Here is a 13415-nt window from a genome sequence, read left to right as displayed (position 1 = left end):
CTGGGTCTTGTTCATTAAGGCACGCAAGAGAAAACGTGAGGGTTTCTTATATTGTCTGTTTTCTTCCGTTTGGTGCCCAATGAACACAACCCTGCTGAAGGGTAAATAGAGGTTTGATAGAGGCATAGTTTATTTGGCTTGGGATGAGTGAGCTAAGATTTTTTAAAAGCGTCTGCTATTGTATTTCTGTCGTAAGCAATTTGCATAATGGCAATTATTAAAGCATATACTGTAGCTGTACGATTAAACTCAATTCATCTGCCCGAAAGGCTTTGTTTGGACAATACAACAGGAAATCTGATGACTAGGCAAAAGTGTTCATTAAATGATAAGACTGTTGGCATTTCGTCGATGGCAAAGACGGCGTCAGCTCGCAACCTGCAGAGTGAGGAGCCGAATACGCTCTAACCCTAAACAAAATGCCCTTGAGAAGTCCACTCTCACAGTTAGTCTAGGTAGGTCTGATGGTGTCGTTTCCACTGTTCGATAAGTCAGGAGATATATCCGCAATGGATCTGCTTCAAGGTGTTACCTACTACATTCAACAGAGATGCGATGATATCAGTCTGAAATGTTCAGCATTTTACCTCGACTTTGATTTGTGCATACCGATAACACACTGTAAACTCCCTTTCGTTCTTTGTCCCCCTCTCTTTCCGAGATTCCAAGCTGTTGACCTAGCAAACCAACACCCATTTAATGCCATGATGCCAATGCCTCAGCGACTCTTTCCTTTGCCGCTCTTTATCCTCCTTTCTCACACCAATAATGTATTAGACCTGCCCGGCTCATTAACTATCATGTAAACCATACCTCCTGTAGCCGATAGACCCGCATATAGTGGAGTACTTTAGGAAAACAATGCCCAACACCCACTCAAAAATCAATGATGGCCATTTTGAGTGTACATCTCTGTTCATAATCTTATTTGGGGTTTAATTTGCACAAGACCATTCATCCACACTCATCTCCTGTGCAGGCCAAATATACAGACTGAATTCCTGACTTTGGTCCATCAATGTTTTAACAAGGTAGCATTAGGGCTCTGAGCCAGCCTTAGGCAACGCAAATAGGGAATCTGTCTCCTTGCGTGCTGCTGGAGACAAATACCACAGCAGTCTTCCTCCCCTAACTCAGTGGTAGATCTATATGTCACATCATATTAGTGCACTCTAACTACCAGTCTCGTGCTACTAAATGAATCCCCTTATATCACTGAGGAAAAATATGTAACATGGCACCACTTGGCCTTTAAAATAATTTTAAGCCAATCAGGGGGCTGGTGGGACTACTCACGCTCCCATCGGACAACGTTGATTGGCTCCAGGTCTTTTGGGAAGGGCGGGGCTGTGGCTGAGGTGGACAGTAGACAGGAAGTGAGTGTGAGGGCTGCCAGCAGGAGGCGCCACCTCGTCCGTTCCAGAGGGACCATCTTCAATGAGGAGAAGGGGGGTGGGTAGCAGCAAGTGGGGCTTTAGCAAGTCATGGTGTGTGGCTCAGATCCACGGGGGCCCTGTCTGTGGAAGGTAAGATTGAAGGAGAAGAGGAATTCAGTTCAGTCAAATGAAAAGGGGTCAGAATACAAACACATGTTGTTTGACTCTACATGATGAAAACCCATTTCATATCTCATACTGCAGATATGTAAATGTTCTGTCAAATATGTAATTGCTCAACTTAGGACATTTTCTCAATTGGCTAGTGGTTTTCACATATTCATCGACTATAATGAACACATTGAGGAATCGAAGTCTATTATTTGAATGATACAATTTCAGGACAAAAGATGCATTTTTAGCATGCATTATCTAAGCAAAAAGCTACCATTATGATTCATCATAGCGTAATAGCATTTAAAGGTAACACAGGAGCTCAGATCTGGGAGCAAAACAAAATGGATTCATCATTACAATTTGGAAAGTAATGCACAAAAATAAATCTCACAGGACAATTGATTTATGTGATTGTGTATATGTTCTGGTCTATCAACTCATGACACCGGCAGCAGTCCAGAACTCGTCAAACTAATCAAAATGTTAACACTAATAAGTAAAATAAATAAATATCCAAGGTCAGACTGACACCAGGCTGTTTAGTCAGAAATATTAACGATCAACTTCAGGCTGTCTGCTTTCGTCAAAACAATATCAATGAGGAACGAACAGTTCAGGCTGGAACCCAGATGGTCTTAACGGCTGCTAATGTCAACATCTGCCTCTTAGAGTGCTAACATACTAAGACACACAACCAGAGTGATTGTGGGAAAGGTCATTCTGTCAGAGATACAGTACACATCAGTCCAATGGACCATAGAGATGCATTCATCTACATTTTTAATGAGTCAGTCCCACATTAAAAACCAAGTAGATTGCACAGAGCAAGATATACATGTTTTACAATTACTAGGGTAACATACTTGGGTATCATTCTGATTCTCTGACTCTTTCATGAGGAATACTGGGAGGAATGCTGCTAGCAAGAGGAAATGAATCCTTAAGTTAGGCCTGACTCTACACACACTAGAGACAGGACGTTAGCATGCCGCGCTAACTACATACCCACCCAAAGTCAACAAACAACAGGAGCACTCGCCATCAATATCAATTAGCCTACGCCATTCTCGTTTAGATTCCGAGCAGGTGTTGTGCTTAGCCGCGAGGTCAGCCAGTCATGGCCCCCCGCTATAAATTATAACGATTAGCGTCTAGTCGTGTTTACAGCGTGGCTCGCAGTAGCCTCTCTACTCTAAAGGATTACACCCACTCAGACACTAAATACCTACTGCTTCACTACTGTCAGACTGTAGAGAAAGTAATGGATGATGAGGCAACCTGAGTTGTCATTCAATCGATGTTTGGGAAAGTAAGTCTGAGGTAATTTTTGTGATCACATTACACAAAGAGGGGAAGTGTTCAAAACTCCCCCCCCCCCCCTGACTAGCATAATCAGTACGATCCATCACAGGTACTGTAGTAACTGCAATGTTGTTTTCCAGGCCAATATCATAAAACAAAAATAAACAATGTTGTATATTTTTTCTGGGTAAGCCAAGGTCATATAGGGCTCCTGAGTGGTGCAGCAGTCTAAGGCTCTGCATCTCAGTGCTAGAGGCGTCACTACAGACCCTGGTTCGATCCTGGGCTATATCACAACCGGCCGTGATAGGGAGTCCCATTGTGCGGCGCACAACTGGCTCAGCGTAGTCCGGGTTAGGAGAGTGTTTGGCCGGGTTAGGCCGTCATTGTAAACAAGAATTTGTTCTTAACTGACTTGCCTAGTTAAATAAAGGTGAAATAAAAAAAATATAGTATGACTGTGTGAGCTAAGGCCCAACTGATTTCAGTCCACCTTCAGCTGACCTCGCAAGTGACTTAAGGAGCTAAAAGTGAGAACATGCATTCCCATTTTCTCCAATAGAGTGGTTGCTACAGCACTGCTAAGAGCTCCCAGCTGGGAGACATAGACCCCTGAGACAAAAACTCACTCTAGCTCTTCAACTGGTTCTCTATTGTGGTGGCGCCTGCCTGGGTTGTGGCAGTCACAACTGTGGGGAGATATTGCAAGAGATCAGAAGTATTGTATGAAGCCGCAACAGGAGACGGCTGAAGCCATCTTGGATTGATTTAAGCGGTTTGCTTCTGTTTGCTATGCTAAGTGTTCTAAATGTATAAAGACCTGTCACCAGAGATTAACAATCAAAAGTTTAGTATTTGGTCCATATTCCTGACTAAATAAACTTTGTGACTCTACAAACTCTACAAATATGGGAACAAATACTACAGTATTGACTACTTTAATACACTAAGTGAATTTGTTTAAATACGAGATACACCATATATACAAAAGTATGTGGACACCTTCAAATTGTGGATTTGGCTATTTCAGCCGCATGTCCGAGCAGCCGCATACAAGCCTAAAATCACCATGCGCAATGCCAAGTGTAAAGCTTGCCGACATTTGGCTCTGGAGCTGTGGAAACGCATTCTCTGGAGTAATGAATCACGCTTCACCATCTGGAAGTCCGACAGACGAATCTGGCTTTGGTGGATGACAGGAGAACACTATCTGACCCAATGCATAGTGTCAACTGTAGAATTTGGTGGAGAAGGAATAATGGTCTGGGGCTGTTTTTCATGGTTCAGGCTAGGCCCCTTAGTTCCAGTGAAGGGGAATCTTAACCCTACAGCATAAAATGACATTCTAAACGATTCTGTGCTTCCAACTTTGTGGCAACAGTTTGGTGAAGGCCCTTTCCTGTTTCAGCATGACAATGCCCCCGTGGACAAAGCGAGGTCCATACAGAAATGGTTTGTTGAGATCGGTATGGAAGAACTTGGCCTGCACAGAGACCTGACCTCAACCCCATCGAACACCTTTTGGATGAATTGGAATGCCAACTGCGAGCCATGCTTAATCGCCCAAACTCAGTGCCCGACCTCACAAATGCTCGTGGCTGAATGGAAGCAAGTCTCCGTAGCAATGTTCCAACATCTAGTGGAAAGCCTTCCCAAAAGAGTGGAGGCTGTTATAGCAGCAAAGGGGGACCAACTCCATATTAATACCATGATTTAGGAATGAGATGTGGTGTCCACATACTTTTGGCCATGTAGCGAAGATAAAGTGCTTTCATTCCTAAACAGTGAAACAGATATGTATGAAAATACCCTCAAATAAAAGGTGACATTCTGTACCGTTGCCTCACATGAATTTTTTTTTATAGATTTCGTTTTTTTGGTACTTTTACCCTTTTTCTCCCCAATGTTGTGGTATCCAATTGGTAGTTACAGTCTTGTCTCATCGCTGCAACTCCCCTACGGACTCGGGAGAGGCGAAGGTCAAGAGCCGTGCATCCTCTGATCGACAAATCAACCAAGCCGCACTGCTTCTTGACACAATGCCCACTTAACCCTGAAGCCAGACGCACCATGTGCACCTGGTGCCCATGTCAGCATGCACTGCGCCTGGCCTGCCACAGGAGTCGGTAGTCCGTGATGGGACAACGACATCCCTGCCGGACAAACCCTCCCCTAACCAGGATGACGCCGGGCCAATTGTGCGCCGTCCCATGGGTCTACCGGTCGCGACCGGCTACGACAGAGCCTGGACTCAAACCCAGAATCTGTAGTAGCACAGCTAGCACTGAGATGCAGTGCCTTAGACCACTGCGCCATTTGGGAGGCCCGAAACGTTTGATCTCAAATCCAAAATGCTGGAGTATAAAGTTAAATGTTTTGCTTCACTGTCCAAATGCATATGGAGGAGAGTGTAACTAGAGGTTCTTCTGTTCAAGCAAAAAGTTAGCTTCCCTATGTGGAAAGGGGACCAACTGCAGGAATGAACTATGAAGCAAAATCCTGGAAGGATGTGCAGGCTTTAAAAAGGAAGAGGAGATATGGCTCTCCCCCTGACATTCCACAAGAGGCATGGGTGTCAGTCACCCTACCGCTCAACTTCTCAACCCTCTCACTGCGGTCACTGGCGCACACCAGGGGTTTTGGAGCAATTGGAAAACCCCACTTAAGCTGAGACTGATTATGGTCCATGAAAATCACTCCGCACGCATCCACCAGCTTCACAATTACCTAAACACATCTCTGTTATGTACATCATAGTCCCAAAACCTCCCCTGCACTTTTGGTTTGTCAATGCATGGGAATGTGGCTCCTCAAACAGTGTGTAATTTATTTTGAGGGACCAGTCCAACTTGTTTTCAGTCTTTTTTTTTTTACTGTACTCTCTGCTTTGTGAAAAAAAACTATGGAATCGGGGATCGTTTCCCGCAGACTAAAACGGTGCCTTGGTTAAAAGGGGTTACAATGACACACAGACAAATAGTCTCCAATATACAGACCACAACACGGGTCGATGCACTCATGTTTGTTATTAGATCTAGAGACTTTAGAGTTTAGGGAATTGCTTCATTTCCTCTCATTTGCAACCCATATTACTACAAAGGCTGAGGGTAACACCTGGTTTGAAGTCAAAGGCAAAAATTATAGTAGGGGAGGGCATCATGCTACATCAAGGAGTCACGGCATTTGTGAGTTTGTTAGTTAGTTAGAGAGGGGAAGAGACAAATTTGAGATCCGCATCCGGCAAAAACAAAGACAAACTTGGTTCGGTTCAGGCTGTCTTCCTATTTGACGAGCTTGCCTACGGTGGGTGTGTGTCATTCCATAGCATTAGATTACTCCCTGCTTTGACAGCAAATGTTCATTCACATGTACTTACGTCACTGTTATTCACTCGTCATTTGCAGTTTTTCTATGCAAACTCTACAAAACTCTCGAACACCCCACATATCTAAGCTAGCGTAAACACAGCACCTCAGGACATGCAATGTTATCTACAGTGGGGCAAAAAAGTATTTAGTCAGCCACCAATTGTGCAAGTTCTCCCACTTAAAAAGATGAGAGAGGCCTGTAATAGGTACACTTCAACTATGACAGACAAAATGAGAAAAAAGAATCCAGAAAATCACATTGTAGGATTTTTTATGAATTTATTTGCAAATTATGGTGGAAAATAAGTATTTGGTCACCTACAAACAAGCAAGATTTCTGGCTCTCACAGACCTGTAACTTCTTCTTTAAAAGGCTCCTCTGTCCTCCACTCGTTACCTGTATTAATGGCACCTGTTTGAACTTATAAAAGACACCTGTCCACAACCTCAAACAGTCACACTCCAAACTCCACTATGGCCAAGACCAAAGAGCTGTCAAAGGACACCAGAAACAAAATTGTAGACCTGCACCAGGCTGGGAAGACTGAATCTGCAATAGGTAAGCAGCTTGGTTTGAAGAAATCAACTGTGGGAGCAATTATTAGAAAATGGAAGACATACAAGACCACTGATAATCTCCCTCGATCTGGGGCTCCACGCAAGATCTCACCTCGTGGGGTCAAAATTATCACAAGAACGGTGAGCAAAAACCCCAGAACCACACGGGGGGACCTAGTGAATGACCTGCAGAGAGCTGGGACCAAAGTAAAAAAGCATACCATCAGTAACACACTACGCCGCCAGTGACTCAAATCCTGTAGTGCCAGACGTGTCCCCCTGCTTAAGCCAGTACAAGTCCAGGCCCATCTGAAGTTTGCTAGAGAGCATTTGGATGATCCAGAAGAAGATTGGAAGAATGTCATATGGTCAGATGAAACCAAAATATAACTTCTTGGTAATAACTCAACTCGCCATGGTGGACAAAGAATGCTGAGTTGCATCCAAAGAACACCATACCTACTGTGAAGCATGGGGGTGGAAACATCATGCTGTTTTTCTGCAAAGGGACCAGGACGACTGATCCGTGTAAAAGAAAGAATGAATGGGGCCATGTATCGTGAGATTTTGAGTGAAAACCTCCTTCCATCAGCAAGGGCATTGAAGATGAAAAGTGGCTGGGTCTTTCAGCATGACAATGATCCCAAACACACCACCCGGGCAACAAAGGAGTGGCTTCGTAAGAAGCATTTCAAGGTCCTGGAGTGGCCTAGCCAGTCTCCAGATCTCAACCCCATAGAAAATCTTTGGAGGGAGTTGAAAGTCCGTGTTGCCCAGCAACAGCCCCAAAACATCACTGCTCTAGAGGAGATCTGCATGGAGGAATGGGCCAAAATACCAGCAACAGTGTGTGAAAACCTTGTGAAGACTTACAGAAAACGTTTGGCCTCTGTCATTGCCAACAAAGGGTATATAACAAAGTATTGAGATAAACTTTTGTTATTGACCAAATACTTATTTTCCACCATAATTTGCAAATAAATTCATTCAAAATCCTACAATGTGATTTTCTGGATTTTTTAACTCATTTTGTCTGTCATAGCTGAAGTGTACCTATGATGAAAATTACAGGCCTCTCTCATCTTTTTAAGTGGGAGAACTTGCACAATTGGTGGCTGACTAAATACTTTTTTTGCCCCACTGTATACCTAGAGGGTCCACAAAGAAGTTCTGTAAGCACAACACCAAGACTAACTCTTCACTGCTTGAATAGATTCAGACGGGCTTGAAAAAACATTTGTAATTCAATTTCTGGGACCTCTGGGTTGTAGTGAATTGAGGGGGTGAAAGGTTTTTACAATGCAGGAGCAAAGGAAGGAGAATTGGGGGCTTTGCCACTCTATTAGCTTAAATACCTTGGGGAAAAGCTACATGCTCTTAAATCTGATTTGTGGTGATCAGGGCTTAAGAATATAATCTTAAATGGGAGAGGGACAGCTTGAGGGTACTGTAAAGTGTAACTATCACTGGTTGGAAAGACCACCTTGAGGCTTAACGTAATCATTGACCTTCAATTGGCCAATTGGCACCTAATGTCGTGACTTATTTTAATGCTACCGAGGCCTAAATGCTCCTTATCTTCCAGTCACAAAACATGTCGCCCAAGCCTAGCTTATACAGTTGAAGTTGGAAGTTTACATACACCTTTAGCCAAATACATTTAAACTCAGTTTTTCACAATTCCTGACATTTAATCCTAGTAAAAATTCCCTGTCTTAGATCAGTTAGGATCCACACTTTATTTTAAGAATGTGAAACGTCAGAATAATAGTAGAGAGAATTATTTATTTCAGCTTTTCTTTATTTCATCACATTCCCAGTGGGTTAGAAGTTTACATACACTCAATTAGTATTTGGTAGCATTGCCTTTAAATTGTTTAACTCGGGTCAAACGTTTTGGGTAGCCTTCCACAAGCCTCCCACAATAAGTTGGGTGAATTTTGTCCCATTCCTCCTGACAGAGCTGGTGTAACTGAGTCAGGTTTGTAAGCCTCCTTGCTCGCACACGTTTTTTCAGTTCTGCCCACAGATTTTCTATAGGATTGAGGTCAGGGCTTTGGATGGCCTCCAATACCTTGACATTGTTGTCCTTAAGCCATTTTGCCACAACTTGTAAAGGAAGTATGCTTGGGGTCATTGTCCATTTGGAAGACCCATTTGTGACCAAGCTTTAACTTCCTGACTGATGTCTTGAGATGTTGCGTCAATATATCCACATCATTTTCCTGCCTCATGATGCCATCTATTTTGTGAAGTGCACCCCCACAACATGATGCTGCCACCCCCGTGCTTCACGGTTGGGATAGTGTTCTTCGGATTGCAAGCTTTCCCTTCTCCAAACATAACGATGGTCATTATGGCCAAACAGTTCTATTTTTTGTTTCATCAGACCAGAGGACATTTCTCCAAAAAGTACGATCTTTGTCCCCATGTGCAGTTGCAAACCGTAGTCAGTTTTTTGGCTTTTTTATAGTGGTTTTGGAGCAGTGACTTCTTCTTTGCTGAGCGGCCTTTCAGGTTATGTCGATATAGGATTTGTTTTACTGTGGATATAGATGCTTTTGTACCTGTTTCCTCCAGCATCTCCACAAGGTCCTTTGCTGTTGTTCTGGGATTGATTTGCACTTTTCGCACCAAAGTACGCTCATCTCTAGGAGACAGAACGCGTCTCCTTCCTGAGCGGTATGACAGCTGCGTGGTCCCATGGTGTTTATACTTGCGTATTATTGTTTGTACAGATGAGCGTGGTACCTACAGGCGTTTGGAAATTGCTCCCAAGGATGAACCAGACTTGTGGAGGTCTACAATTTTTTTCTGAGGTCTTGGCGGATTTCTTTCGATTTTCCCATGATGTCAAGCAAAGGGGCACTGAGTTTGAAGGTAGGCCTTGAAATACATCCACAGGTATACCTCCAATTGACTCAAATGATGTCAATTAGCCTATCAGAAGCTTCTAAAGCCATGACATAATTTTCTGGAATTTTCCAAGCTGTTTAAAGGCACAGTCAACTTAGTGTAAGTAAACTTCTGACCTACTGGAATTGTGATACAGTGAAATAATCTGTCTGTAAACTGTTGAAAAAATAACTTGTGTCATGCACAAAGTAGATGTCCTAACTGACTTGCCAAAACTATAGTTTGTTAACAAGACATTTGTGGAGTGGTTGAAAAACGAGTTTTAATGACTCCAAGCGAAGTGTATGTTAAACTTCTGACTTCAACTGTACGTACGTACGGTCAATCGAGAGCAGGGGTTGGAAGCAAAATTATTTTCCAAATAGCTTTGTTCTGAACAGAAGCTTAATTATTTTTAGTTCCACAGTTCCGACCCACAAAATAAAGTTCTGAACAGGCCCAAACTCCAAAAAATGAACATTTTATTTATATAGTTCCTTTCTGTTTTTTAAACCTCAAATCTTTCTTTTTACATTAAGCTTGACATTACATTTACTCACGAATCAGTGTGGATAGACACAAGCTATTGCCTAGTTGTTTATATGCGTGATGGACAGATAAGTGTACGGCGCGAGATGTGACTGAAGTTTTGCGGGTGGGGAGAGAGCAAGAGAGGGTGAATGAGGAGGCTTGGCTTGAAGCGTTGGGCATCTTGTTATGACATGCATGACCTAAATTAGGCCAACAATATTATACCTACGGAGGAGCGGCTTCTATGGACAAGCTTTGAATGTCTTTGTATTTCCGAAAGTTGGCTTAACCAGAGCTAACGATAACAAGCTTGTGTGTGCAGAGCGGCACCGGAATTAAAAATATATCTTACCTTTTTGTAGTTAACAAATCCAATGTCAAGCGTGATAACTATAGTATCCTTTAACTAGCATTGAAAAAGTGAATCCATTCTTCTCCAATTAAAAATCTCTCCCTACACTGGAATAGATTTCTGAGTGAGAGGGAGGGCTTTGCATAGGCACTTTGTTGCGTATTTTGTGTGACTGAAAAAAAAATGCCCGGAATATTATTAACAGGTTCAACTGATTTTAAAATAACGGTTCTGTTCCGTAACAGTACAGATCACTCTCAGTTCTGATTCTGTTCATCAAACAATTTCGTTCTTTTACGGTTTTCTGTTCTGTTCCCTGAAACGGTTCCAGCAGAAAGACAGAATCTCAGTGTCATGTGACAAAACACCGTAATCTTCTAATACCGTCTGGTGTATTTCTCTTGCCCTTAGTTACCCGTGGCAGAAAGTCCAAGGAAATCTTTCAACAGCCTAAAGGTTCTGTGAAAAGCTGTGGTGGGCCCCTAATGGTCTGGTGGCTGCTAACATGAGTGAACTTTACGGGACCCTGGCAGACACCGTGGCTCACAGATTAGCAGAGACGGGGGTGTGTTGACAAGACTCTACCCGAGCAAAACGCAAATTAGCCTTGGAACGGTCAGATCTCAACTGGCAGAGACATAAATGAAGGGATAGGAAGGATAGCATTGGAATGGTGCTGATAGCAACAGCCTCTTACGAAGTATGAAGAGGAGTTTTAGTCTGTTCCCAAAGATATCTAATTAGCTGTGTGTGCGGACGTGTGAAAGCATTTCGCTAAATTAACGTAATGTCCTGTAAAAGGTTGAGAATATCAGTGGAAAATCTTCAGCGAGCATTAACATATTACACTCAGGGCTTATCAAACACGCACACAGCAAAGCAGCAAGTGTGTGAGAAGCTTGGCAATCATTCAAATACACTTTTGCAACTGTACTGGGACCTGTAAACCAAACCCTTAAGTGCACCAAAATAAAGTGTGCCATTGATATATTGACTGAAATATCCAAGATCCAGGCCTCTAAACATCATGTTTAACATTTCTAAACTGCATGGGTACATTTAAAGATGGGTTTAATGAACCTGAGCCTGAAAATTAAACAAATGCAGTACACGTGCCCTGTGATGTCATCTAAATGCACACAGTTGCATTATGAGTGGTCATTAAAATAACTGATGGTATAACATACGCTTCTGCTTCCGAGAAAGTTGTTTGTGCTTGGAGACATCAATGTTGTCCGTAGCACAAATCAATTGCTGCATGTTCTATGCAAAACAAAAAGTAATTTTTTCGACAGGAATACTGATTAGATGGTATTGACCATTGCTTGTGTTGAACTTGAGTAACCTTCATGAATGAAGCTTGAAGTACCTATCTACTGCTATAGGTCAGTTTTTGTGTGTGAATTGATGCAAGGTGCCGCTATCTGTGTGTGTGTGTTACATGTCAGTGTTCAGCTCCATGTGTGTGTAATTTCCATCTGTGTGTGTGCCTTGCACTGCTCTTTCCCGTTCTCTGATGATCCGTAGGACATGGCTATCCCCTTCGCTAAGCAAGTCAGCTGCCAATCTACTCCTAGCCAGTCGCCACCCACCTGCCAAAATCCAAGTATCTGCTTTGGCGGCAGAAACGAGATCTGTCACGGAACCCTGGCACGACCTGGGAATATCCCAGTGGTCAGCGGCTTTGGTGGGCGGCGTCTCCTTTTGTGCTAATTCCTCCATTTCCTCCCCACAGAGGGCCAGTACCCAGCCAGGCAGCCTTCAGGGATCATTAGGAGGCCCTTTAAAAAGATGAGCGCTAGCGTTTTCCTCTGAGCATCACAGCGTCAGCTCCACCACGCACACCTGAAACCGCCAGGTCCACACAGGATCATTTTAGGATAATGTGATGTCTGTGTTTTGTCTTGTGCGTGTGTTTTGTTTTTCTCCCCGGGTCTCGCTTTCTCTTTCTCAACGGGTCTGTTTCTCTCATTCTGTCGCTCTCTTGTGTTATCCTTGTTTTTCCATAAACACTTAAAGCTCGAACAAACACGGAGCGATTATAAATGCATATTTTCTCAGTTTCTCTTTCTCAGCCATGCTTGTTTGGTGTTTCACACTTAACAACGCAAGGCTTTTGTGCTCAGCAACAGAGGCATTTGCCTGTTATGTCATAGAAGTAGAAATAAATAGCCTTGAAACCAAATCTAGTAAAACATGAGATGAAACAGGGAAACCCATAAAACACGTTTTGTTTCAAAAGATGGATAATCACTTTTTGCCTCACATTAAAATAGAGAAATGGCCTGACCACTGATCTAACAGAATGGTGTGGGGAGGGAGGGGGGGTGGAGGAATCAATGACCAGCCATGGCTGAGTCTGTAGTAATGTACTTTCACAAAGAGGCTTTGGAGAATCTCAAAGGCGCCATTAAACATCTGTACAGACTGCACTACCTTCCCTCCAGGATAAAGAGGTAAAGCAGAAAGGAGAGGGTTAGGTACAAAGCAGAGCTCCCCGCTTCCCGATATCCTCATGACACAATAGAATGATCGCTTTGTACGAGTGCTTTTCCATTTTACCGCAGTCTATGCAAATTCACGCTATGAATCAATGGGATTTATCTGTGCACTTCTTAAGCCCTCCATTTTGAATACGGCGCTAGGCAGCGTAAAATGCAACGGCCTCGCCTGCTCGCTTCCTAGCGCTCTCCGCTGTGATGAAATACTTCATCATTGTGTCTGCTCTTACATTGTTGTGGCATCTTACAGACTTTACAGGGTACCAACTGGCAAGGCGTGTTGTTAACCCGAAACGCATAAGACTGTTTATCACGAATGGTCTCTAGGTGAGAGGAAAACCAGGTAAAAAGGGCT

General features: G+C 43.2%; 1 protein-coding gene across 4 annotated transcripts in view; it reads right to left on the bottom strand.

Annotated features, from left to right (window-relative positions):
* LOC110488308 (semaphorin-6D) overlaps nt 1-13415 on the bottom strand; it is a 132922-nt gene that overhangs the window by 32322 nt on the left and 87185 nt on the right. For all 4 annotated transcript variants that reach the window (XM_036971698.1, XM_036971695.1, XM_036971696.1 and 1 more), the window contains one exon: nt 1297-1517. In XM_036971698.1, coding sequence (XP_036827593.1) covers nt 1297-1432 — 136 coding nt within the window. In that variant the 5' untranslated portion in view covers nt 1433-1517. The remainder of the gene's footprint in view (nt 1-1296; nt 1518-13415) is intronic.

This window comes from Oncorhynchus mykiss, chromosome 32 (genome assembly GCF_013265735.2).
Source record: "Oncorhynchus mykiss isolate Arlee chromosome 32, USDA_OmykA_1.1, whole genome shotgun sequence".
Taxonomy (NCBI): Eukaryota; Metazoa; Chordata; class Actinopteri; order Salmoniformes; family Salmonidae; genus Oncorhynchus; species Oncorhynchus mykiss.
This window is presented reverse-complemented; position numbering and strand designations above follow the sequence as displayed.